General features: G+C 46.6%; 2 protein-coding genes across 3 annotated transcripts; both read left to right on the top strand.

Annotated features, from left to right (window-relative positions):
- Positions 1 to 203: 203 nt before the first annotated feature.
- Positions 204 to 15,590, top strand: LOC144940790 (splicing factor U2AF 65 kDa subunit-like). 2 transcript variants are annotated; one of them, XR_013639168.1, is made up of 12 exons: positions 204 to 380; positions 3,868 to 3,985; positions 4,368 to 4,477; positions 5,358 to 5,509; positions 5,926 to 6,042; positions 6,342 to 6,480; positions 6,837 to 6,916; positions 8,865 to 8,987; positions 9,966 to 10,052; positions 10,753 to 11,001; positions 11,898 to 12,276; positions 14,002 to 15,589. XR_013639168.1 is itself a non-coding variant. In XM_078867196.1 (11 exons), the coding sequence occupies exons 1-11, from the start codon at positions 332 to 334 to the stop codon at positions 12,027 to 12,029; spliced, it is 1,356 nt and encodes a 451-aa protein (XP_078723322.1). In that variant the 5' UTR covers positions 204 to 331; the 3' UTR covers positions 12,030 to 15,590. The 2 variants fall into 2 exon arrangements, 1 of the variants encoding a protein (XP_078723322.1); XM_078867196.1 differs by having other exon boundaries at positions 11,898 to 15,590.
- Positions 15,591 to 16,796: 1,206 nt separating this feature from the next.
- On the top strand, positions 16,797 to 27,249 carry EIF3L (eukaryotic translation initiation factor 3 subunit L). Its single transcript, XM_078867195.1, has 15 exons — positions 16,797 to 17,016; positions 18,362 to 18,404; positions 19,101 to 19,314; positions 19,640 to 19,719; positions 19,899 to 19,960; positions 20,770 to 20,839; positions 21,444 to 21,517; positions 21,793 to 21,964; positions 22,766 to 22,920; positions 23,837 to 24,007; positions 24,696 to 24,829; positions 25,223 to 25,396; positions 26,181 to 26,370; positions 26,797 to 26,877; positions 26,996 to 27,249. Exons 1-15 carry the CDS (start codon positions 16,993 to 16,995, stop codon positions 27,044 to 27,046), a joined length of 1,695 nt encoding a protein of 564 aa, XP_078723321.1. The 5' UTR covers positions 16,797 to 16,992; the 3' UTR covers positions 27,047 to 27,249.
- Positions 27,250 to 27,463: the final 214 nt, after the last annotated feature.

The following is a 27,463-nucleotide window of genomic DNA, read 5'->3' as shown; positions in this document are numbered from 1 at the left end:
CTTGTGTTGCCTCCGAAACGTCGTGATTTATTATTTTATTTCTATTCCTATTACTTTTATTATTTACTTCTATTTTTACCTACGTGACTTTACCAAAAACCCCTAAAAGTATGAATCCTTGCAGTCACGAAAGCTTCAAATCTAGAATTATTATAAATTAATGATGACCCCTCCTCTTCCACCACGTGCCGTCCACACTTCCGGGGCGATGTGCATTGTGGGGAGGTCACGACGTGTGGAACCCCATCCAAGACGGCGGCTCCTCATCCTCCTCCTCATCCCACCACCACCACGGGACAACTTCTTCTGCCACCGCCGCTGACACAGAGGGATGTCGGAATACGACGAATTTGAGAAGCAGCTGTTGAACAACAGAGAAGGTACAACAACAGCAACAACGGCGAAGACGATGCCAGGGTACCCCAGCACAAGAAGAGGGCTTCTCTGAGCCATGCATAGTTTACGGCAGTCGCGAACACTGTGTTGTGTGCACTGCGATATCGCTGCTGCTGCTGCTGCACACACAACACTTTGTGTCGCCTTTCTCGATTGTTCGAGATGCTTTCCTGTGTTTTAGAGTCACGGGTCGTGTCGAATCGCCGTGCGCACCGTGAGCCCGCATGTAACGCGAGCCTGTGTGTGTGTCTGTCTGTGTGTGTGTCTGTATGTGTTTGTGTGCCTGTCTGTGTGTGTGTCTGTGTATGTGTGCCTGTGTGTGTCTGTATGTCTGCGCGTGTATGAGTGTCTGTATGTATGTGCGTGTGTGTGTCTATGTGTATGTGCGTCTGTGTGTGTGTGCCTGTGTGCGTGTGTGTGCGGAGCGGTGGTGTAGTGGTTAGCACTACGCTGCGCTATGAACCCGGCGCCCCGGGTTCGATTCCCGCTCACGGCCAACACCAGTGACGATTTATCTGAACCAGTCCCGGGCCTCCCCTAGGTCGACTCAGCCTCAAATGAGTACCCGGTGCGGTGTGTGAACATCGCCACTAGGGAGACAAAGGCGGTCGGGCGTGGTGCTGGCCACCCACCCCCTCGTGTACCGTTCCGGCCTTCATAGGTGCTCGCTAACAGCACTTGCCCCTACAGTCCGTTAAGGCTACACGGGGAATCTTTGTTTTTGTGTGCGTGTCTGTGCGTGCGCGTCTGTAGACGTTTCGCCGGCGTTGTCGCTCCGACGGGTCTCATGCCACTTTTAAAATCGACCCCTGTACAAGGTGGTAGTGTTGTGGGTGGTGGTGGGGGGCTGAAGTCCCGTTAAGTGGGGAAGAACTTCAATCTCGCAGCAGTAAGTGACCTGCATTGCTTGGTCTATCCACAGCTGGATGAGGCTGCTGCCATCTCCTGCTGCTGCACCTCCGTGGCTTGTGGTGACGTGCAGACATTGCCACCTTTGACCTCAGGGCGAAAGACTAAAAGTGCAGCGATTAAATGCCGTTCTTGAGTGTCGCGTATTGCCAGTAGGTTTTTAATTGTAAACATTGTACCGTGTCGCTGGTTTGACGGCTGCCAATAATAACGTCCATCACCAGCGAAGAAGATTCGTGTTTTTAAGACTCGAGTGGGGGCTAGGGACCTCGCTATTGAATGAGGTAGCGCGATTCGATTTCGGAATTGTTATTTTGTAAAAAAATATTAACATTGCGAATATAGCGGCTTCTGGTGCTTAGGGAGTGGGAGGTCACGAAACTTAATAAAAGTAATATTTGGGTCTTTCGGTAAAGTCACGTAAATAGGTTCAAAGAAAATAACAAAAAGCGACGACGTTTCGATCGCAACGCGAGCGTTCGTCATCATGACGACGAACGCTTGTGTCGCTTGTGTGTCACGATCGAAACGTCGTAGTCTTGTGTTATATTTTTGTTATTTTCTTTGAAAATAACTTTGACTTTACCGAAAGACCCAAAGAACATGAATTCCTGCATTCACGAAAGCTTTAAGTCAAGACGTAATACAGTAAAAGTAGCGTAATTCAAACCGTTAAGGTAATTGGGCTGGGGCAGGACACGAGAAGGTACGGTTGCCATACAGCCAAGGAAAAACACATTCCTGCGGAGGGAGCTGGTGTAGGAACGTTGGGTTGCTCGGTCAATGGCCAGGGTCAACGGCGGCGTGGTGTATTCCGCAAATATGCCCGGCTGTGAGGGCGGGCACAAGCCGGCGTGAGTAGGTTAAACGTTGAGTTTTATAAGGGCACCACGGGGTGACCAGCCCCTCCCCACCCAGTCCCACCCCTCCCACCCCCCACCCAGCCCCACCCTCCCCACCCAGTCCCTTCCCACCCAGCCCCTCCCCACCCTCCCCACCCAGCCCCTCCCCTCCCCACCCAGCCCCTCCCTCCTCACCCAGCCCCTCCCTGCACGACGGACGGACACAATAATCCCCTGTGGGCTGGTGTAACCAGGAGGTTCCTATCAGTATAACGTGGAAGCTAAGGAATGAAACGCGTCCTGGAGTTGTAATATTGAGGGGATGGAGCGATAACAAAATCGTGTTGTGTACTTTGGTGGACTTACATAGGGAGACTGGTGGCGCCTTTGGGATTGATCACGGCTGATGATGATACAAATGGTGGGGGAGGGACATCGATTATTTATACACCCCGTTTGATGCATCTATCATATGCTAAAGATCAATATGATGTATCGTACAGATGTAACGTGGTGCCTTCGAGGGCACCCTTTGAGGTTGCATTGAGCACTTTTAATGAGATTCTTTGAATTAAGAGCAAGGCAGTTAAGTTGAAGAAATCTACAACGGCATGTTATGCCACGTGGTTGTTTTAGATTGGAGAGGTCTTCTGTAACAACACAGTATTGAATTTATCCAGAGTATAGAATACATTTTCCCAACTACAAATCTCAAGACAAAACACACAAAACCCAACTACAAATTAATCCTAAAGTTGAACACTGAAAAACAAATCCATATCTGAAACGTGCCCAACAAGTGCAGAGCTGCGTTTTTCGAATTCCGCTTAGAGACGGAATAGGGATCAAATGTAGTGGAAGTGTAATGTTGAGCAATTTATAAAGTGATGCCCAGTGGACAGAACCTACGATAGAATGGCAGCTAATGGAGAAATACACCTGAGTGGATGATCCTCTTGGAGCTCCCAGCATGTGTGTGTATATATGTTGAACATCTTTGGCGTCGTACGTAGCCAAACGTGCTGATCGGAGGTGTTGGGCGAATGAAAACAAACTAAACACAAAGAGCCGTTATAAAGAAATGGGGTTTCTATCTAGGTGATTTCAAATTGCACAGCTCCAATGGCTTTCTAATACCGGAAGGCAGAGCATTCCAGACGGCCGCAAAAGCGCATCTTAAAGCCCACGATGCGGTGACCGTCTTTGTTCGATGGCCAGCCAGAAGCCGCTGCTGTGAGCATGAATGAGCCAAACGCCGGACATACCCAGCAAACACACAAAACCCACCCGAAAAAACACATCGGAGGGCTACAAGGCACAGCCTCGAAAATCTACGAAATAGTATCAGGTTACAGTACGCGATCACGTGTCTTCTTGGTTCTTTCGGTAAAGTCACGTAGAAGGAAAATAATAAAATAAATTAAATTTAACATAATAAAATAATTCTCACGACGTTTCGGCCACAACGCAAGCAGCCGTCTTCAGGTGGACCTGGACCTGTTCTCCACCTGAAGACGGCTGCTTGCGTTGTGGCCGAAACGTCGTGAGAATTATTTTATTATGTTTTATTTTTATTATTTTATTATTTTCCTTCTACGTGACTTTACCGAAAGAACCAAGAAGATGAATCCCTGCAGTCACGAAAGCTTTAAATCGAAATTTAAGATCATGTGTCTGTTGTTTTTGTATTTCTCTGCCCACCTTGCCCGTCCTTCGGAAGAGCGGCTGGCGGAGCATGGAAAGGTGCGCCGGCATAGCCACAAAAAGCGGAGCCGCAGTCACAGCCGGAGCCGGAAGAGGCGCAGCCGTTCCCGGGACCACAAGCGCCGCTCACGCAGGTGTCCTTGCCCTGCATGCTCGCGTCCGCTAGCCGGGTCGTGCGTTTGTGGGTACGTCTCTGCGACGGCTGTAGTTATCGTGGCGAAGAGAGAGGAGAGAGTGTTACGCCGGAGGCGAGCAGAGGTAAAAGAGGGGTGAGGAAAATTGCCAGGGGTGAGTGGGTTTTATTCTGTCCAAAATTATCTGGAGGTTGACACCCCAGGTTGAGCTGTGGATGAAAATGGATGGAGGTACTTAAAACAGTTTTCAGTGAAATTAAATGCCATGCTTTCCCAGTGAAGGTTTAGTAAATGTGATCATTAATCAATGGTGGAAACTTCTACCGACTCATAATGGCTTCACCGCCCCGGTTGACATAATTATTACCGTTGTTTCCTGCAGTCGTTCTCGCTCTCCGAAAAAGTGTCGCAAAAAGAAGGCTTACAAGTACTGGGACGTCCCTGCCCCTGGCTTTGAACACATCACACCGCTGCAGTACAAAGCCATGCAAGGTAATATGTTTAACGCAAGAGTTGATTTTGCTGTCTCGTCCTGTCTTTACCCGACAGCATGTCTCTCGAACAGGAGCAATCCACACCGCTGCCAGTGTGTACTTGAGAATCAGAATTATTCCTTCCAATCAAAATGTTGATTTAGACTGGAGGAATCCGATGAGCTATGAAGCTCTTTTTCACGGATCTCCACTTGTGAGGAAAAGCAAATTCCCGTAAAATATTGCTGTTTAAGTCTTCCTACATACCCCTCCCCCCACCCCAATAACTCAATTTGTCCCCAACATATCCACGGGATATATCATTTATACAAAAATAGTCCTAAATCCTAATTGCAACAAAAATGAGAGGAATGGAAAGAGAGGAAGAGAGTTTGCAAATGTCTAAAACTGAGTACTGTTAGCATGGGGTATCTTTGCAATTATGATTTTGATGACTGAGATAAGTAACGAAAGTCCCTCATTCCTTCCCATCAAAATAAGTATTTCTTTGACTCCGTATGACAAAATTACTGAAGGATCCGCTGAGACTGTATTCTAGATTTACATCCATATTGGTGGTAAATCCCATGCCTTTTCTGTGGGGAGTGGTGACCAGGGATGCTTTCCTGAACACATCGTCGTTGACCTTTATCTTCACGGCCAACACCAGCGACGATTATCTGAACCGGTCCTGGGCCTCCCCTAGTACCTGGTGCAATGTCTAAACATTGCCACCGGGGAGACAAAGGTGGCCGGGCGTGGTGCTGGCCACCCACCCCCTCGTGTGCCGTGCCGGCCTTCGCAGGTGCTGCTCGCGAACAGCACTTGCCCCAACAGTCTTCTAAAGGCTATACGGGGGGGACCTTTGTCTTGTGGCGTGTGCTTTGTTGGGTGACCAGCGGCGGGACAGATTCCGGCGACCCCACTGCTGCTGCCGAGCGTGACGGGCGAGGTGCCGACCGCGCCCACACAGGCGTTGGTGGTCGGCAGCCAGATGACGCGGCAGGCCCGGCGCCTCTACATCGGCAACATACCCTTCGGCGCTACCGAGGTAGTCCGGATTGTTGGCACGAGCGGGCACGCGAGCATCGCATGTGTCCGTATCGTGTGGGCCAAAGGCGTCCCAGTAAATCCTGCCGCTTTTGTTGACTTTTTTCTTAATGTTCAATCGGTCACTTTCCGAACGTGACGAACTATATCTTGTGTGGCTATATTGTGATGAATGAAACAGAAAAAAATGAAATGATAAACATTATTTCTGACGAATTAATGCCTTTGATGGAATTTTTTTAAATATAATCTGCCATATATTTTTTGCTCTCCAAATTTACATCTTATCCGATCTTCGGGTGTATCGCAATCGTATATTAGTGTACCTACTACAAATGAAAATGAATGCAATATTTATTTATTGAAACGTGCTGTCAAAATGACAAAATAACACTTTGTCTTTTGCGTATTTTCTAGGAAGCCATGCTTATGTTCTTCAACACACAGATGAAATTGGCTGGCCTCAACCAGGCTCCAGGTGACCCCATCCTGGCTGTCCAGGTCAACCTGGACAAGAACTTTGCCTTCCTTGAGGTAAGTCGTGCAGCAAAGCAGCGGTTCGAGAGCCTAGCAAAAATCATTAAGGTCTCAATCCTGGTGGCCTGCTCGTCTTGCCGAATTAAACACCTTCTGCAACAGTGCTTTGAAATGTTATCAACATCGTGCGCACCACACATGTCCTTGTTTTTTTATGTAAGGTTTTAATTTTGCAATCGCGTAAATGTGGACCAAAGTCCACGAATCTTGTCGCGTTATTTCAACGCTGGGCGGACTGGTTATGTCTCAAATGATAATTTGCTCCGTACTCTTACGCACCCGTGGGACGCGTGTAGTTCCGCTCGGTGGATGAGACGACGCAGGCGATGGCGTTCGACGGAATCCTGTTCCAAGGCCAGAGCCTCAAGATCCGACGGCCGCACGACTACCAGCCGCTGCCTGGCATGTCCGAGGCACCTACGGTCCACGTGCCAGGTGCGGGGGTGCCCTCGGGGCACGGTCTCACTTCTAGGACGCTCGCTGCTATTGCCGTTGATGACTCGCGTTGCGATGGCGCGTCCACTCCATCAGCTGTCGACGGAGCAGGCAATTGAACAAGCGTTGAACCGACTTAAATTTTCCGTGGCATGTGAAATGTGGATTTCAAGATCCCTTCGGTGAGATGTTCAAACCTTCCCGCGCCTCCGGTCAGCATGGTTGGCTTCGTACGATGCGTAAGAAGTTCAACATACATACGTACGTCCCACGTGTGACCAGCCATTACACGCCATTACACTTGTTGTCTGTAACCCTGACTACTCTTCTCCTGTGGTATGTTCTCCCGGTGGTAGGTGTTGTCTCCACTGTTGTACCAGATTCTCCGCACAAAATCTTCATCGGGGGCCTGCCAAGCTACTTGAACGAGGACCAGGTGGGACTTGGAACGGTGCAGCAGTTTCCAGTGGTAGCAGCACCGGAGCATTTCCATGATTAATGTTTGTGTTATGTTCCGGTTACGGTGTTTGAAAGCTTCCCTATATCATTGGGCCAATTTTCATGTACAGTAGATCGATTTAAAATGGCATGGTCTCATTTGGAAAATACATATAATGTATGCCCTCTCACTTTAGAAATGAGAACTGCAATACCAGTAGTTCATAGTGATATAAAATCCTTATTATTGACCCATGTAAATATGCCACGTGCTTTTGGCGTCTTATCGACGTGACTTTACCGAAAGACCCAAAGAATATATCCATGTATGGTTTGACTCATTATTTACGCTTTGCATCCATAGCTTGTCCACTCAGCGAGAGCATGTGATTTCTTTTTGCATGTAACCCAATCTACTGCAGGTTTAGTCGGAATGTGCGAGCAAACACGGTGCGACTCATATTTTTGAAAGTGGGTTTAGATTTAGTGACGTGCTGCAGGCAAGACAATGCAGTGCATTTTATTTGTTTTTTCGGCTAACACTTTTAACACTGCAATTCAATTTCTAAATCATTATTCGAAAAATGTTCCGCTTAGGACAAAAAAAAACTCACTTTTCACCACACACATTGATTAATTAAATGTTTGTAACAAACTTGATATGCCCAGCTTCTTTAATTATTCAAAAAAACATGCATATAAATTTACGATTGTGCGATTTTTGTGTTTACCGGACATTTCTTGGCACAGTCCGATCTGTAATGGTGTGTGACTTTGTGCCACTGCCAGCGATAAACAAGGTAATAAAATTGAGCTGCAGTTAATTTCTAGCTATTGCAACCTGTGCATCTCAAGGATAGCATTCCAGTTTGATTTAATATTCTTACATTCCATCTTTCTCACGACATTTTATCCTTTGAAGTCGCCAGAATCGCTTCTTTTTGTCCGTCTTTCAGCCAAATTTTCTAAATAAATGATTCAATATTCTCAGCGTAATATATCTGCAGACAGTGCTACAGCAACACAGTTTTGGAATGCCCTGCTGCTCGGTTTTTTCCCCACTAATATTGACTCGTGTTTTATTTTTTGTTGTTGTTTCCCAATTCAACAGCTAGGGAGCTGTTCAAAATCATTAAGTCTTGGCGCGTAGTCCACCTAGTACTCTAACACTGATCTGCTGCAAACCCAGACAGTAAGAGATCCCAGGCAAGTGAAAATACAAGTGGCCCTTGCCAGTCGATTGAGTGAGTCTTTTTACACTCTTTTTTTTTTCTACTAAATAATGTGTGCAGCACGGAATGGAGCCGGGCTCTGATACACATCAGGCGGTATATCGCTTGCACTCGTACAACGGGCAGCACCGTATACACAGATTGATTTTGAAGTCCTTTTAGGTGAAGGTACATTTATTCATCATCTGCTGCACCCCTTAGCCTGCACGGAGGCTCTTGTTCTCCGCCCACCAACATATGACGTAGTAATCATCTTGATGCCGTTTGTGAAAGCGCATTGATGGGTTTTGGTTGATTTGGGAAAATCGGACTGTTGTCTGTGAGGCACAGTGAGTATTTTGTGACCACAACATATTTAAAATATCAATAGTTGAGCTGAGTTCACAGCTTCCTCCAAACAAAATACATCGCAACATCCAAAAACTCTTAAATTAACTTGTGGTAATATAATCACAGAACCAGTGGCAGGGGTATAAATACGAGGAGGCCCGTATTTATTAGTGGATAGATCATGGCAGAGAAGGTATGTAATCCCGGTGCATTGCATGTGTTGTACGCGCATGGGCACATGTGCTGCGCATGATGCACGCCCGTACATGCATGCTTACTGGACATCTGTGATTTAAAAAAAAGCTTTGTAGCTCATCGGATTCCTCCAGTATAAATGAAGATTCTGATTCTGAACGACGGACAAATGTTGTTATTTGTGTTCAGGTTAAGGAGCTCCTCACTGCGTTTGGGCCTCTGAAAGCATTCAATCTGGTGAAGGACAGCTCCACCTCCCTGTCGAAGGGCTACGCTTTCTGCGAGTACGTGGATGTCAACATGACGGACCAGGTACGGGCGTTGAAGTAGTCTCGCCGCTTGTCGTCTTGGTGTCTCTCGCTCGTCGAAGTAAAGGCTGCCGTGAGAGCCGTTTGAAAACAATTACAGAGGATGGCGGTGATTATTGTTAGCCTGTGTGCAAGTTGTTTATTAGGTCTTATGATCTTCTTGGTTCTTTCGGTAAAGTCACGTAGAAGAGAAATAATAAAATAATAAAAATAAAACATAATAAAATAATTCTCATTATTTTATTGGTTTATTTTTATTATTTTATTATTTCCCTTCTACGTGACTTTACCGAAAGAACCAAGAAGAATAATCCCTGCAGTCACGAAAGCTTTAAATCGAAATTTAGGTCTTATGATGTCTTTTATCTGTGGCTTAATACAGCATATTTGCAATACGTTTTGATTTTATCTCGCGCTCTTCATGCAAAGTATCCACAAAGGTACTTTAAAATTAAAACTCAAATTTAAACAAAAATATATCAACAATAAAAGCATTGGCCAATCAAGCCAGCTTAAGGATGAGCTAACGGAAAAAATATTATTTTACATTTTACTCAAAAAGTTCAACGTTGCTAGAAACCCTGATATGACTTGTTGTGGAGTTGCAAAGGCAGGAAGAATAACAATCAGAGGCCCTAGCATCAACTGAATTTCAACGACTTCAAGCCACCACCAATAAAGCCGTTTTATTGAATATAAAGCTACCACGTTTTATTATATATAGGAGGCCCATTAGTCTACCTTATGTACAAGCTATCTGCAGATCAAAGTGCAGTGCAACACCAAACGTGCAGGATCATGTGGTTATTAACATAAACAAACACTCTTAATAATTATAGGAAAACAGCATTGACGTGAGGAAATTCTAATTATCAGTAAACGTAAATACAAATGTCGTAAACCTTCCCGTAAAGATAAAAAAAAAATAGCTAACAAGTGCCGTTAAACGTGTGCCTGCGCGTTGCACGCTTTGCGGGTGCAGGCCATCGCGGGACTCAATGGAATGCAAATCGGAGACAAGAAACTCGTGGTTCAGAGAGCCAGCGTCGGATCAAAGAATGCCGCGCAGGTCCGTAGCACACTCCCTCGCTCCCTTCACTGGCATCCGTCGCTTCTGTTAAATACCACACAGTGCCGCACGGGTGGCGAGATGTTAACTCCCTCACCTGGTATGCAGGAAGTCGTGGGTTCGATCCCAACCCTGATGCCTGCTGCTGTATATTTAGAGTTCGCAGTGTCTCTCTCCCCGCGGTCGTGTGGGATTTTTCTCCAGGCCCTCCTGGTTTTCCCTCCACATTTAGAAATATGTGTTTATTGTTTAGCTGCTATAAATTTCCAAGTGATAAGCCACTTCGTTGAGCTATCATTTGTGTCCAAGTCACTTCTGAAAAAGAGCTATATAGCTCCGTTGACCTTACCTGCTAATAAAATAAAAATAGTTTAGTTCAGTTCAATGCTAGTCTGCACAACCTGCATGGTGTATTCAGTACCACAGCGCTTCATGCAATTTAATTCCCCAGGAAGACCTCACGTGTCTCAAGACCCATTTTCAGGAGGGTTCTGCAATTGGATGTTTGGCCATTTCCATTGACGAGTGTTTTGTTTCTCAGAGGAAAACGTCGGGACGCTGTGTTGTAGAAAAAAAAACCCACCGTACAATCTAACAACACGTCGGGAGAGCACCACTTAACCAAGATCATCGTCGCTTCGTTTCCGATATTCAACGTCGACTAAAAGCTCCCTCTTTGTGTTCACCGATGTGCGCGCAGGGCGCGGTGACGCAGACGCCAGTGGCGCTGCAGGTCCCCGGTCTGGGCCCCACGCAGGTGCAGCACAGCGGGCTGCCCACCGAGGTGCTGTGCCTCATGAACATGGTGACGGCGGCCGAGCTTGCGGAGGAGGAGGAGTACGAGGACATCGTTGAGGACATCCGCGAGGAGTGCGAGAAGTACGGCTGCGTGCGGTCGCTCGAGATCCCGCGTCCCATCAACGGCCTCGAGGTGCCGGGCTGCGGGAAGGTGGGCACAGGACAATAACTGCGCGTGACCCGTCGACGGCTTGTTTGCGCCCACACTTTGCGCGGTTTAGGCTCGCGGGGATGTGTGGCAATATATGCCACAGGTATGACGTTTTCTTTTCTTGGTTCTTTCGGTAAAGTCACGTAGAAAGGAAATAATAAAATAATTAATTTCTCACGACGTTTCGATAGCAACACAAGCAATCATCATCAGGTGTGAAATCCACAGCAAGAAAATTAGAAAAAAAGTGACGTTTTTTTCTTAACGTTAGCACCACTTTTTTTTCAAAATTTTCTTGCTGTGGTTTTCACACCTGATGATGATTGCGTGTGTTGCAATTGAAACGTCGTGAGAATGTTATTGTTTTATTATTGTATTATTTCCCTTCTACGTGACTTTACCGAAAGGACCAAGAATATGAATCCCTGCAGTCACGAAAGCTTTAAATCGAAAAATGACATTTTTTTTCGTACAGAGTCCATTCCTGATTTTGGACAGTTTTTGCTATGAACTGAATGGGGCTTAAAGAGCTGTGCTGGTCCTAACTGATTGGAGATGAGAACGTGAGACTTCACAGCAACTGTATTGCTGATGATCGCATGAAAGGCCATTGGGGATATTTATTTTTTCAATGTTTTATTGAGCGGTACAATCCGACCTTGAAATAGCCTGATGCATGAAAAACCATGGATGAAGACACGGGTTAGAACAACAAGCAGAGAGCTAAACTTTAGTTGCTTGCAGGTACCACGTGTTCATCTGAGAAATTAAACTTTGCCCATGAGCAGGCCTGTGCTCAATAGCTACCAAATGTGTTGTGTTTGCAGTGATGTGGCCGCTGTTTGTGATGGCACTAATGAATCGCAGTCTGATTTTCCATTCTCCTCTTGTTGCAGATTTTTGTGGAGTTTTCATCCATACTTGACTGCCAGAGGGCCCAGCAAGCATTGTCAGGACGCAAGTTCGCGAGTCGCGTAGTCGTGTCAAAGTACTACGACCCAGACAAATACCACAGGAGGGAGTTCTAAACAAATAATTCTCACTTAATTTTTTTTCCGAGCCCTTGTCGCGTTATTTATTTGGATGGAATTACGGACGTTTCTCTCCACGTTCTGGGAGCTTTTAAGTTCCTGTTTTGTTCTGGTCGTACTGGGTGCTGTGTTGGGCTTGATGTACGACGTTCCGCTGAACATGCCCAGAGAGCTGTGGTTACTTCAGCTTGGAAGAAGCTCCCACGACGCGGAGCGAGGCGTTGGACATGCCGAACAATGCGTGGTACGGCCCCAAAGAGCGATGGAATGTTGTTGTCGCTGCTTCTGCTGCTTGTTTATTGAATGACTCCAGGCATGTGCACATGGTTTAGAATGACAAAAAAGGGTTATAGGATATTGGAATGTTAGGAAGAAAGTTCCCCTTGCAGTTATAAATTAAAAGTGATTTTAATGATGGCACTTAGTTCAAAGCAGTTTTGCTTAATTTTGTGAAATCTTTAGCAAAAGCCCTGCATTACTCATTCCCCATTAGCTAGATATATTGACCCCTTAGGACATGCAAGTAAATATTTATTTTATTTAAAAAGTTACGTTTAAAATGACTTTGCTTTATTTTTACTTGGACGAAATTCTAGAAAATATTTGGCAACAACAGTGTGACGTGAATGGCATTGGTGTGCATACATGACTTATGGACAAGAACAATTCTTGAAATGTACTAGCTAGTGCCGGAGTAATATAAAGTGCAAAGTTTTGTGTTTTTTATATCTGTTCGTGTTGCTTTTAAAAACTGAAACTAAAATTGGCAGATGTTCCATTGAGATGTAATTTTTAGCAAATGTTGAGATTGTATATCTCGACAGGCAGAGCACTACCTTGCGTGCACATGTTTTATAAACTCCACTGCCTCCTGGCAATATAATAATCAGGGGGGTCGTGTGTGGTGTGGGGACTTTGTTCCAAACATTGTCGTTTAAACTGACCTAGTAAAACCAACAACATGCCTTCCACGTATGATGCTGCTGTCGGTTGTAATTTTAACAAAGCGGTTATTTTACGCACAGCAGACAGAGATAGCTCAATGTGAAACGCATTTGATGAATACACGTCAAATTAGCAATCGAACAACATCATGTTTGTATGTACGTATGCTGAACTTTTTTCGCACCGCACTTATCCAACCGTGCTAATCGGAGGTGTGGGGGAGGGGAGAGGACAACAAACTAAACAAAAAGAGCAGTTTTTTTATGGAACGCACTCCCGAATAACACATTTAAACCTCCGCCTCATGCCTGGGATTCAGGCTCAACGTATGCATACAATCCATTCCCCCCCCAGTAGCATTTTTTTCCTTTCATCTCCACATTTTGATGAAGAAGAGAGCGAAGATCTGTCTGCCAGAAGTTCTGCGAGGCCGAGATGTGTCGTGCATCACGAGTTGGAGGACTTGCTGGCCTGTGACCAGGCTCCAGATTTGAAAGCGATGTCAGTTCAGTTCCTAACAAAGGAGATGGCACCGCTGCTGAGTTATGTGCACAACTTGATCGCGTGAGGTTATTGGCAATAGCCTAATGTGTGACGGCGTTTCTAGACAAATCGGTAGGATAACCAATCATTCTCGGTGCTAGGGGAAACTGTGAGCTAATACTTTGAGAGGAAAACGTGACGGTAAAGCATGGGTGTTTTAAAGGGAAGGCTTCATTCGAATAACAGACATCGTAGCTTGCAGACTCGAGACTCACAAGGTATGATTTATGAAAGACGTGTTGTGATTGGCGATCACACTATAACAAAAGGAATAGTATCCTCACTGTGATCTTAGTTAATACAATCTGATGATGCCCTGTATTTATAAGTATGCTGCTGTGTAAACATGTGCGCAGTAAATGAAATAGTTTGGTCGTGTCACCAAATGTCACTTGTGTTGTTGGTTTATACCATTCCGCATGACTTTTCAGAGGGTCGTCGGTAATATTGTTCTGGCAATGTCCTTCACAACCTTTTGCAGGCCCCCGAATATTCTACGCAGCTTCTGCTGTTGAGCAACAATGTCCACTCTGCGGCACGATGTAGAGGGATGAGAGAGAAGGAATCTCCCTTTTTGTAAGTGAACATTATTGGTGTGGGGGAATAATCTGAGGGCTCGAGTTTTCACTTCATAGGGCTCGCTAAAAGTTGCTACAAGGCAAACCCTGTTTAGTTTATCCATCGTTCGCCGTTCACGAGGTCACACCTTGGGTTAAGTAAGGCGGAATTGCCCTCTGTGAGGCTCAAATGAACTTGACTGGTGAGCAAGGGGGTGGTGTGAGGTCTGCAAGTGTCCTCGTGCAGTTAAATAACTGGCGGCGATGAGTATGAATTAGCGTGTGGTGAGGTTATATTGCTGCTTGTGAATTTATAGCCGTTTCTGAGCACTTATTTGATAACGAGAAACCTGCGTGTTGGATTGATACCGTGAAGTAGTTCTCTCCACTCTGGTTAGAGGCTGTACCACCACCACAACAGTGTTTTACGTTGGTCTGGTTTTTGTAGACGTCAATGTGAGCCCGTTGATTTCAAAGGTTGTGTTGTGTAGGATTGCCACCAGACCAGACGACCTGGGAATTGAATCGATTTGTATCGTGAACGGGTACCGGTATTGTGTTTGGAACTGTTAATCTATACTGCGCAGTTTTGATTGCCGAGGCTGGCTGAAAAATATGTCTGGGTTTGGTTTACTGTAGAAAGTTTGACACAACTTTAGTTTTGTGTGTTTTTTTAGTGGGGAAGTATAACGCAATTGTGGGAATACTGTATAAGAAAAAATACTGTAATTTAAGCTAAGCTTGTCACTTTAAACAAAACGTGAAATTTAAAACAAAGCGGTACGAAGGCAATAAAAGTAAATGTGCTAATGGAATATATGTAAAACATATATATATTGTAACTAAATGAACTGAATGCTCATGATGCTGTTTTAAAAAACACTTAGCAATATTGAGACTGCCTGCCTCCAACAATTGTCATAGTAAAGTTTCGAGCTTGAAACTCGTGGTTTGTGTTGTACAAAACGTGCAAAAAATAATGTATCGTGAAAGTTTGTTATTCTATTAAGGTCTAATTCGTCCAGCTTTAACAGAGCGTGCTACTACGGTTGGTTTGCGACTTCCTTCAAAATGTGATGAGCATCGCTTTCTTAGAGTTTGTGTCGAGTGGTTTTAGCATACAGGCGCGGAAAGGTTACATACTGCTCAGTATTACTACTGGATTCGTGAGAACATTAACCCCCCCCCCACTCCCTTAGCCGACCTGTTTCGTTGCGTTTATGTTTGCTGCTTAGATTTTCCGTCGTAAAAGCAACCGATGTTTATATTTGCCGTTTTTAATTCCAGCCCAAACGACGTCTCAAGAACATGCACGCTAACACACGCTGGGGCGGTTGTTGGTTTATATAAAAAAAAAACACCGTTTAAAGAAGAAGAGAAAGAAAAAAAAATCACACGTGAAATTGTTATTTTTTAATGTCAAAATATTTCTGGGAAGAAACTCATGACTGAAAAGTTGCTCCCCGAGGTCTCATCGCAAATTACACCACCACCACCACTTTTGTCATGAATTCACTTCTAAATAAGCTGTGCGTGTGTGTAATTTTTACTTGGTGTAAAAGTTTTGCGGTTATTAAAAAAACACACTTTTCATGACCGGTTCGTTGATTCTTTTCTCATTTGTTTAACGGTATATCATAAGTCGGTTTATGTGACTTGCTGTGGCTCTGATTCCCACTGCCGGTGTGCAGGCGAAGGGGTTATCGAAAGGGTTTCAGGACAAACGAGTTAAAAAAAAAAGTACCTGGACGTCAAATCCATCAAAATACTCCACGATTTGTTTTCATATTACGGTAATATACAGGGTGCTTCAACATTTGTTTTAACACTTCTGAGAATTTACAACAATGCCGCAAGAAATGTGCTTCTGGGATCTGGAGACCACCTGGAGAAGATTCCAGGCACGCGTTGACAATGTTGGCGAACAAGTGGAGGCTCTGACTTTTGAAGCTATTAGCATACATTTGTTATGTTACAGTGTATATATTTCTGTTATTTTCCATTAAAAACGATAGTCCCATATAGGTGTTAACATTTTTTTTAAGCACCCTGTATTTAGGCGTGGCTGGGAGGAGCGGTGGATACGTCTGATGACCTAAGTTCGATGCCCAGCCACGGTTTCGGCTGAAAATGAATTATGTTAAGTCCACCCACCAACCCGCACTGTCGCCCAGCGTGGTGAAGTATGGTGACACAACCCTCACTGGCAGTGGATTGACACTTTGTAGCTTTAGCCGCATTGGGAGGGGGGTGGAGGGAGAGAGGGGGGAGGGAAGGTGGAAGGGTGGGATGGAGAGTGGAGGGAGCGATAGTGCAGGGATGGAGAGTGGAGGGGGGGATAGTGGAGGGGTGGGATGGATGGTGGAGGGAGGGGAGGGTGCAAGGAGGGGAGGGTGCAGGGGAGGAGGGGAGGGTGCAGGGTGGGGAGGGTGCAGGGGAGGAGGGGAGGGTGCAGGGGAGGAGGGGAGGGTGCAGGGTGGGGAGGGTGCAGGGTGGGGAGGGCTGGAGGGGAGGGTGCAGGGAGGGGAGGGTGCAGGGAGGGGAGGGTACAGGGTGGGGAGGGGTGGAGGGGAGGGTGCAGGGAGGGGAGGGTGCAGGGTGGGGAGGGTGGGGAGGGTGGAGGTAGGGGAGGGTGTGCTGAGGGTGGGTGGAGGGTGGGGGCCTTTAACGTAAACAGTTGGAATTTCGCGATTGCAAATTTCCGTTTTGAGCCGCGCGGGGCGCCGTCGCCGGCTCCCGTGGGCACCACGTGTAGGCGAGGCCAGGGCGCGTCGCTGTGAAGGCCGCAGTCGCTGCCGCCGTGAATTCTGCTCTTTGACTGTTTACGACAAATTTCTTCCGCTTTTAAAAGTGTTTTTTCCTTTTCACATTTTACTCTAAATTTGTAACTCCCCCACCCCCACCACCGATAAAAGATGAATGAAGAACTGGAGAGCGATGTGAGTACAGCGCGGCAAGCTGCCACTTCGGCGAAGGCCTTGACTCTAGGCCTAGCCCAGTCGAGATGCGCTTTGGTGTGACCCAACAACCACCACCACCACCACCTCGATGTTAACCTGTAGTTGCGTCTAACATCAGCCGCACGAAGACAAAGAATAAGTCGAGCTGATGCCAGGAGCGGCAACAGAAGAAGCAGTGTTACTGGCGAATGTGGTTTTGTTGTTGCTGCTGCTGCTGTTTCGAGGCGATTTTAAATTGTGCTGTATTATAAACGTGCATTGGCGTCTCTTGTTCATTGCGTAAATCGCGTATATCCCAGCAGCTCGTGTCCGGGATCAATTGATCCCTGAGTCTGAGCCAGTTCAGCAACCGACTCTAAAACGGTCTTGTTGTTTCAGAGAGCATACTTCATTGTGTGATCAATGCGCGTACGTGATGGACTGGACGCTTAAGAAATGCGCAAATGTTCTTACGTAGACGTGAATGTGTTCGCGGTGTCTTTTGGAGTTTGATGAGCGTGTGTAGTCGTCGGTGACCGAGCGTCTTTGTCTCTGGTTAATGTGATGGTTCGTTTCTGGCTGAGTTTGGGTCAGTGCTTGGGGCAGGGTTTGACACGGGGTCAGGGGTTGAGCCAGGTTTTTGGTTTAAGAGCGTGTTCATGGTTTAGGCGTGGAGTTTGGGGTCAGGCTATAGGGGTTTTTCCCCATCGGGTTGAAGGTGTGGTGATAGGGTTTGAGTTCGTGGTTGGGATCAGGATTATGATTGTGTCGGGGAATGTGTGTAGGTTCGGATTGTGGGCTTTGAGTCAGAATTGGGATTTGTATCAGGGGTTAGGGTTTGTGTTATCGGTCAGTTTTTTGTGTTGAGGTTGAGTCAGGGTTGGTATCAATGTCGGTTACATTGGCGATCATATACCATCTGTTGCTGATGTTTTCACGTCATCGAAAATTGGCGTTTGAGAGGTCCACATTTGCGACCGATGTATCCACTTGAACCATTGGCAGTGCACACGACTTCATGTCGGCGGGGACTGTGTGTGTGCGCGCCCGTGGCATGGTCGTGAGTTTTAGGATATTGAACTCGTGACCCTTTAGCTTATAAGATATCGTCGTGTCAGCCGTGTGGGACAACCACAGTGGATGTTGATGACCGCTCACTTGTGGGCGTCTTTTATGGTGCTTGAAGAGTTTAAAAAAAAATATATATTATCTTGGACGTTCTCAGTTGCTTAAAATATTCTTCCATCAACGTTATTGTTGTGCTTAGAAATGTCATGTTGACATGCTATAAGATGTGTAAGTCATCTGTATGTTCACTTACCTGTGTGTGCATGTGTGCTTGTAGGTTGATCCTTATGGCTACTTTCCAGACCAGGAAGGGCACACGGGTAAGTTTGGGCCCCTAAGTGTACTTACTTATTACACAACATGTGACCCTTCAACTCTTGCTGGACACGAATATAGATGCTTCCTTAATTTTGATGGCACTACGTTAGTTAGTATTTGGACTTTTGTCCTCATGTGTTCCTGCATTTTATACACGTACTCCTGAATTTTTTCCCACACACAACACTCTTTAAAAGAGAAATGGCCAGGCAATGTAGATCACTGCTGCATATAATATTGAGACTGAGGCTTTCCTCGATCTAAATGGCATTATATCACTGATTGTAACGATATTAAAGCCCAGTTAGGATAATCTATACCATTAGTGCAGAGGTCGTTGTTCTTCATGTTTTTACAAAGCAATCTTGATGATTAAGGTGTTGAATTATTTTTAATCTTGATACACTGACATGCAGTTCATGTATAAAATTTCATCCGAGATATCTGGCCAGCATGAATGAGTAAACCCCAGGATGCCTTCTGGAGAGGCTGTTGAGCCTCTCATCGAAGCCCTTCCACCAAGCAATTGCATGGCTGGACTGTTACCTGTCCTATATAAAATGATCTTGTTATAACTATGATGGCCTTTGACCATCAATGTATACATTCATTCACGCGGCCTAATAACTCACCGTTTGCGCCGCGTGCCGGATGCGATCAACGCCGCTAATCCTCTCCGCCGCGACTCCGACTGCCAGGTGACCCGAGGCAGGACGGCGCGTTCGAGCGACAGAGCTCGGGCGGAGGCATGGCCTACATCGTCCCCGACGTCATCAAGGACTTTGTGCAGTACTTCCAGCGCACCGTGCACGAGCTCATGGAGCTGAAGGCCTTCCAGATCACCTCCAACGGCGGGCCCAACGACAGCATTGAGCAGAAGCGCTTCGACATCCAGAACATCTATGAGAACAAGTGAGCGCCGCAGCCTGCCCCTCTCTCTCGCACGTTCACCACGGCAGCGATGACCTCCAGGGGGGGTTTAGCAACCAAAAGCAGTTAGTGCTATCGCCGTTAAGTTAAAGGTTTGCAAGGATTTGCAATGCGCCCGGTTAGTAACGCTGCTGGATCACGTCTCATTACTTAAGGCCACTATTATCGATTGTGAGTTTTTATTATGATGTAGGTCTCTAGGACAGTGTCCCTCTTCCTAACAGCGACCACCTTGCAGTGTTCTAACGTGTGGCTGCTCACCGCTCGTACTACAGCAGAGTCCTGACGGGCTGGTTCTGTTTCACAGCTGGAATAAGTTGACGGAGCGATTCTTCCGGAACTCAACGTGGCCGGAGTCTGATGTCATCGCGCCGTACGTGCAGAACGGTGAGGCCACAGTCGCACTCCCCAAACGCTTTTGTTAGGCCGGGAAGTGATGATGAAGCGGGCCACCAACCACGTCACCTGCGCGGGATTTGTTCTAACGCATCTGAAAATACATTTTAGGGTTTATTGCTGACGCTAACTGTGGCTGCTGTTTGTTTTAAAAAAATCCCTCTCTACAGATCCCGTGTTCTTGATTCTTTACAAAGAGCTCTACTACAGGCACATCTACGCCAAGGTGCAGGTAAGGTTTTTGAACAATTGCCATCCTTCTCGTGGAAATTTGTGACGAGCACTGCGGCATTTCACTGCGGGAATCATTCCTGCCAAGTTGCCGCTGCATTAACAATTAGATGATGTGTGAATATTATTTTCCTGTAAGTGACCTCTTGTGTTTTCTATGCCTTTATGGACTATGTTTCGTTACATAGAGATGCTTCACTCTTTTACTCTGTGCAATATCGTAATTGTAGTCATTATTCCTTTAACTTGAAATTTGATGTATCTCAGGGAAACTTTGTTACTACAGTATTTGCGTTTTTATGTCTTATTTGTAACATGTCCTTTAATCATAATCCTCACTTTAGTTAAATATTTTAAAGATAATTTTGTAATATACTCTACATGATGTGATTGGTTGCCATTTTTTTCTTATGTATTTTTATATCTATTGTTCTTGCGACCTGTTAAGTACGTTGTTATGTTTGGCAGAGAAACCAATGTTTTTGTTGAAACCCGATTGATTCAAAATAAACTAAACGAACGAAATTTGAGCAGACCACCTCGGCAACTTAATAGCCTCACCATGTGTGCGTTCATCTTGAGGATCCCAAGCCAGCTTAATGGATCTACTTGGCATGGAGCTATTAAAGATTAACAGGACCGCATGATAAATGAACTCAATTCAAGTTTTAAGAGCTATTTTGCAGCGGATAAAGCTAAGCTGTACGTGCACCTAAAGGGTTACCATTGTGGAGTCCACATGATTCTGTAAGATATGACTTTTGAGCTGCCCTTTGAGCCATTATTAACATGCAGTGTCTGCACCTTTAGGGAGGTCCCACTCTGGAACAGCGATTCGAGTCCTACTACAACTACTGCAACCTCTTCAACTACATTCTGAGTAAGTTTCTGTGCAGAAACACAGTGGTATATGCACTGTAGCATGCATGGAAATAACGGAGCAATCTTGGCTTCCCTAAATACATTATCGGATCGTATAATGTGGATGCAATTGCTGATGATAGGCAAATGTGTGTTTGTATATACAGAAAGGTGAACCTTACAAAAGAGCTGTACAACACAGTTCAGTGGAGCCAATCCCCCCTAAAATGCATTGTATAAAGAAAGGCAAATACTACTTAAAGCCTTCATATAGTCTTGGGGCAAGTGCTGTTAATGAGCACCTGTTCAGGCCTGCATGGCGCATGAAGTAATCGTGTGACCAGCACAATGCCCAAACAGCCTTTGTCTCCACAGTGCTTCTGTTTACATACTGCATCTGGTACTCATTTAAGGCCGAGTCGATCTAGGGGAGGCCCAGAACTGGTTCAGATATCGCTCGCCAATCGTGTTAATCGTTTCCGGGGCTATCGAATTCGCCGGTATCGTAGCACACAGCACCGGGTGACCGCACGCACAGCCACACGCGCCACGAATGAGCGGCACAAGGAACTTGCAGCGCCCTCATCGCTGCTGCCTCCTCTCTCTCTCTCTCGTCCGCACAGACGCTGAAGGTCCAGTTCCCTTGGAGCTGCCCAACCAGTGGCTGTGGGACATCATTGATGAGTTCATTTACCAGGTACCACTGCTCGTTTGTGTTTTTGGTACGAGTTTAAAATGAGGGGAGGAGATGTCTATTGGACGCTTATTCTGAATGTTTGCTGATTGCAGACAATGTATTTTATGAATTATAAAAGACACACCCTAGATGTTTTTTCTTCAAAATACAGGAACCAAAAGTGTGCCTTACAATCGAGAGAGAACCGAATACAGAGCGCGGCAGCGTTCGACCGGTCGTCGCGATCGCGTGGAAACAACGGTGGCGTTTTTTTAATTTCCTCTCCGCGCGCGCAGTTCCAGTCGTTCAGCCAGTACCGCTGCAAGATGGCCAAGAAGTCGGAGGAAGAGATCGAGTTCCTGCGCACCAACCCGAAGATCTGGAACGTCCACAGCGTGCTTAACGTGCTGCACTCCCTGGTGGACAAGTCCAACATCAACCGGCAGCTGGAGGTGTACACCAGCGGAGGTGAGTGGCACGCTCGCTCGAACCGCCGCCGCCGCCGCCGCTGATTCGTCTTGAACTTTTGCCGGCGATACGCGCTGCTGTAAAGCGAGGTGGACCCGGTGGTGGCGCAGTGGCTGGCCCCCAGGGGTTGGCAACGTGCGGTTCCGGAGATGCGTGCGGCTCTTTTAAGGACTGCTTCGTGACGTTACTTATCAACGACTTTCTTGTGTTCACGTGCGTTGCAGCTCTTAACATACGGAGGTGGGTTTTTTTTACTGAAATCGATTTTTTTTTCCAATTCTTGTTATTTTGGTCACCGAACACTGGGCTAGCCGCTCTGCACTATGACCCCGGCAGTCCTAGTTTGATTCCTAGCCGTGAGTTACACCAGTGGCGAGTGATCTCTGAACCAGTTTTTGGTACCACTCTTTACCGACCTACATCCATCACGTGTTAATCGGATGTGTGGGTAAAGGACAACAAACTAAACACAAGAAGCAGTTCTAAAGAAACGAGTTTTCAATCTAGCTCCAGTGGCTTCCTAATATCGGAAGGAAGAGCGTTCCAGACGGTCGCAGAAGCGCATCTGAAAGCGCCGTGCGATGCGGTGACCGTCTTTGTTGGATGGTTAGCCAAAAGCCACTTCTGCGAGGATGACCAGAGTTTGCATGATGATTGTTTATGCTCCATGATGAGATCGGCAAGGAGATGAAGGTCTCGGCCCGTTCACAAACGGTTGCAGAAAAGCACACATCCTCGCTCATTTGCTCTTGGACTTAAACCCGATCGAGCTCGTTCGCGTTCGTGTGCGTTGGGACACAGGCGACCCTGAGAGCGTGGCTGGTGATTACGGCCGCCATTCCCTCTACAAGATGCTGGGCTACTTCAGTCTGGTGGGGCTGCTGCGTCTGCACTCCCTGCTGGGCGATTACTACCAGGCCATCAAGGTCCTGGAGAACATCGAGCTGAACAAGAAGGTGAGGACGGATCAACAACAAAGAACTCGGCTCGCCACGGTCATCCGTTCACGCTCTTTAACGGTCCAAATTTGCTTCGTTTGATAAATCCTTTGCGAAATACTTAATTCACGTATGACTTGGATAGAGAGAAAATTATCGATTCTTAGCCAAGTGATTCTATGCACATACCATGAACATACCATGAACATTAGTTGATTTTAATTGGTGCATTGTTACAGGTCTACTTAGAACAGAACAAGGCAAGAGAGGATAGCGTTTTTAGCATTGGCTTCAGATTAACCTTGATGTACAATCGGTTAACATACGGCTACTCGGAAGAAAAGCCATTTCTCAGTCTATTCTGAAGCAGCATTGCATGACACATAGGCCTATAATATTTTGGTTCCATCAAAAAGACCAAGTTGGTGACGAAAGGAACGATATATTCCGCGCCTTTTCCACCAACAAATGCCAGCGTTGGGTAGAATAATAGCAGAGGGGGAACGCTTAATGCTTATCCTACTACATCTCACGTCCACGTGTACAACACGATGAGTGAAAGAAAAAGCAAAGACTTCCCTGATTAGACTCCTTGGGGCTGGTGCTGGGAATGAGCGCCTAATTAAGGCCGGCCTGGTGCACACGAGGTAGTGGTGTGGCCAGCACAATCCCCGGACGCCTTTGACTGCTGTACTTACTTACTTGCTAGCTACTACACTACTTGCCACACACAGTGCTCTCAACCCAAGCCGAGGGTTGGGTCTGTCGGTTTGCTTTAACCGAGCTGCCAGTTAGGCAGTGGAGAGAGGGATGTCTGATCCAGCCAAGCTGATGGGGTCGACCCGTCGGGTCAAACTTGACGGCGAGTCGGATTGTGCCTCGCCAAGCTGACCGAGGGGGGTCGGTCCTTGGGTGTCCGTGTGTCTCCGTACAGAGCATGTACTCGCGGGTGCCCGAGTGCCAGATCACCACCTACTACTACGTGGGCTTCGCCTACCTCATGATGCGGCGCTACCAGGACGCCATCCGCATCTTCGCCAACATCCTGCTCTACATCCAGCGAACCAAGGGCCTCTTCCAGCGCTCCAGCTACAAATACGAGATGGTAATCTCACGGTGCACAAAATGGTCGCAAATCGTCCGCGACACGCGCCGCTGCCCCCCCCCCCCGGTCTCTCGGAAGCTCAAGCAGATTCTAGCCCAGACGGTGCTTGGATGGGCAAGTGAGGTGCATGAAACGCACGGCGTTGCCGGCTGCTGCTATGGGAAATGCAGCGGATTAGTGCTGTTCTGTAATTCTATGCTGCAATGTCTGCTCCTCCGCTTGCACCAACGGGCACGGAGCAGTGCAGTGAGTTCTGGTCAAATAACTCTTTGCGGGCCTGCAAGGCGTGGGGGGTGCCCTCATCCAGCAGTGGATTGACAAAAGCGCCGTATGTATGCACAGTTTAACAGTTGCGGAATCCCTTCGTCTGCATTGCCATCGTTATCTGAACTTCGATCGCCGAAAGTTGAGCAACTGAGTGGCGGTGTTGTATCTCGGTACATCTCGATTCCTGCGCACACTGCGCTACTCTCTCGAGCAATAATGGCCATGGAATTTTTTATTTTTTGTTTAATTACTAAAACAACTTTTTTGCCGCTGCCTTTTAATGATTTCCTCTCGGCGAGTTATATTATAGGACTGAGATTAGATTGAAAGCAGTGAGAATCCGTCTTGGCAAAAAAAAAAAACCCCATTGGAAACGTGCAAATTGTGGCTGTTAACACGTACGCGTGTGTGTGTGTTACAGGTGAACAAGCAGAACGAGCAGGTGTTTAATCTGCTCGCCATTACCCTGAGCCTGTACCCCATGCGCATCGACGAGAGCATCCACACACAGCTGCGGGAGAAGCTCGGAGACAAGATGCTGCGGATGCAGAAAGGGTACGGCGTGTCCACTCCCGGCTAAAGAAGCCCCCCCCCCCCCCTCGTATCCTGCACAGGCGCACCATGGTAGCAAGATGTTGACTCCCTCGCCTGTTATACAGGTCGTGGGCTCGATCCCGACCCTGACGCTTGTATATTTGGAGTTTGCACATTCTCCCCGTGGTCGCGTGGATTTTTCTCTCCATAATTAGAAACATGCGTTTAGTGTTTCGCTGCACATATGCCACTTGGTTGAGCTATCATTTGTGGCCAGGTCGCTTCTGAAAAATAGCTGTGTAGGTCAGTGGGCCTTACCTGGTAAAATAGAAAAGAAGTTTTGAATAGATGGACATTGTTCATCCAGAAGTGGATTGCGAGCGGCTGACGTTGATGCGCCTCTTGGTCATGCAGAGAGCAGCAGCTGTTTGAGGAGGTGTTCAGCTTCGCGTGCCCCAAGTTCCTTTCGCCGGTGGTGCCCAACTACGACCTGGTGACGGGCACCTACCACAAGGAGCCCTACATGCAGCAGCTCAAGGTGTTCATGGACGAGGTGCAGCAGCAGAGCATGATCTCCAACATCCGCAGGTGACGCTCTCCGCGGCTTGTCTCGTCGGTCGAGGTCGGTGGTTCTTAACCTTTGCTGCGGCCTTGCACCACTTTGGTTCTCAATTGTAAAATAATGTACGTTAATACGTAGGTTTGATGAAACAAAGTAGTTGTATCTTCTTGGTTCTTTCGGTAAAGTCACGTAGAATGGAAATAATAAAATAATAAAAATACAACATAATAAAATCATTCTCACAACGCTTTTATTGTTTTATTTTTATTATTTTATTATTTCCTTTCTACGTGACTTTACCGAAAGAACCAAGAAGATGAATCCCTGCAGTCACGAAAGCTTTAAATCGAAATAAAAGTAGTTGTATTCCGTGCCCGTGTTTAATTTGTTTCGATGATTTACCTTATAAAATAATCTGGCCATGTCTCGCACCCACAGAAATGGCATCTCGCACCCCAGGTTAAGAACCGCTGGTCTTGGTAAAGGTGTTTTAAAGGTTCAGCCCTGAAATGTATCGCTCATGCCGGTGCTGGTGGAAGAACTTGCAGATGAATAGCGATTAATACCCGAATGATCATTCAATTTGTGAAGTACACAAAAAACAAGACCATGCAGATGCAAACTATATTTGCAAAGTCAAGGTGAACTGATAATCGCGATAATTGTCATATAGAAAATAAAACAAATATTTTATGTCTCTTGGTAACCCACCATGATGTCCTGGACGATGTTATGTTGGGAGCCAGGCAGCGTGTGTGTGTGCGTGAAGACCGTAACATTGCGTGTCCCCCCCGCCCCGACTCCTCACAGCTACCTGAAGCTCTACACCACCATGCCGGTGCAGAAGCTGGCCGGCTTCCTGGACATGTCGGAGGAGGCGTTCAGGATCCAGCTGCTCGTCTTCAAGCACAAGATGAAAAACCTCGTGTGGACCAGCGGCATCTCGGCCCTGGAAGGAGAGTTCCAGTCGTCCTCCGAGGTGGACTTCTACATCGACCAGGTGATTGCGCGAGCGCGTGATGTGCTTCGTTTACTTTCAACTCCAACCGGAATGTATTTTTTTTATTTGATTTGTATCCTGTCAACCTCAGTTTATTGGCTTACCGCGTGGCCGTTTATATGACAGTACAGCAGACGGCCATATGGTTACACCAGGTTAAAGTGGGTTAACATTGGTTCGCTAAGCTGGATTGGGAAGTCCATACAGGGAATTACAATTCCCAGCATGGGGGGTGTGAACTAAAACGAAGTTAAGGTTATTGCATGGAATTCTCACTCCGTGAATTGAGTTTCGTGTGCTACGTGCGGTGTGTAATGTACGTGCTTGTGATGATTTTGTGCCCGTGTCGTGGCCGCTTGGGCTTGTGTGAATGTGACGTCAGTTTATGTACTTTATGTTCCGTCAACTTGTGTGTTTTATAACCAGGACATGATCCACATCGCAGACACCAAGGTGGCTCGCCGCTACGGCGACTTCTTCATTCGGCAGATACACAAGTTTGAGGAGGTAAAAGCGATCTTTTTCGCGAGCCGACACAAAACTTTGTACGAAACCCCCCCCCTCCCGCGGTTGTCGCGAACGCGATGTAAACGTTTGGGTCATTTTGTTCTTTTCGCCTGCTCAGCTCAAGAAAGGGCTGAAGAAACTGGGGACCGAGAAACCGGCTCGGGTTTAAAGCTGCCCCGCGCGCTCCACCTTTGCATCACCTTCCTCCGGAAAACGACATGCGGAGATGCCGAATGTAACATTCCCTTGGCAATTTGCGTTTCTGATGGACATGTGCCCAAACAATTAATTCGGAACCACCTTTTGCAGAATTGCTTGCATCAATCTTTTTTGTAAATCTACCCATTGTCCATTGGAATAAAAAAAAGGTGACAATTGAAAAATGGCAGTTCAGTTTTCTTTCCTTGTGGGTCTGTTGGTCTCAAGTTTGTGTTGATTCATCTGCGTGTCTGTGCCTATTTCCACACGCGTGTCATTGCGTGTGTGTAACTGAAGTTGGGAGCAGTAGCCGTTAGTGCACCGCGCTACGAACCCAGCGACCCGAGTTCGATTCATGCTCATGCCCATTACCAGTGAGAGTTATCTG

Source organism: Lampetra fluviatilis, chromosome 23 (genome assembly GCF_964198595.1).
Source record: "Lampetra fluviatilis chromosome 23, kcLamFluv1.1, whole genome shotgun sequence".
NCBI classification, from domain to species: Eukaryota; Metazoa; Chordata; class Hyperoartia; order Petromyzontiformes; family Petromyzontidae; genus Lampetra; species Lampetra fluviatilis.
The sequence above is the reverse complement of the archived record's forward strand: the minus strand, read 5'-3'. Positions and strand labels throughout refer to the sequence as shown.

Coding starts and splice junctions, on each gene's coding strand:
- LOC144940790 (XM_078867196.1), top strand. CDS start 332: ATGTCGGAATACGACGAATTTGAGAAGCAGCTGTTGAACAACAGAGAA. Junction 381..3,867: donor GCTGTTGAACAACAGAGAAG/GTACAACAACAG, acceptor GTCCTTCGGAAG/AGCGGCTGGCGGAGCATGGA. Junction 6,481..6,836: donor ACCTACGGTCCACGTGCCAG/GTGCGGGGGTGC, acceptor TCCCGGTGGTAG/GTGTTGTCTCCACTGTTGTA.
- EIF3L (XM_078867195.1), top strand. CDS start 16,993: ATGAATGAAGAACTGGAGAGCGAT. Junction 20,840..21,443: donor CCTCTTCAACTACATTCTGA/GTAAGTTTCTGT, acceptor TCGTCCGCACAG/ACGCTGAAGGTCCAGTTCCC. Junction 22,921..23,836: donor ACATCGAGCTGAACAAGAAG/GTGAGGACGGAT, acceptor GTCTCCGTACAG/AGCATGTACTCGCGGGTGCC.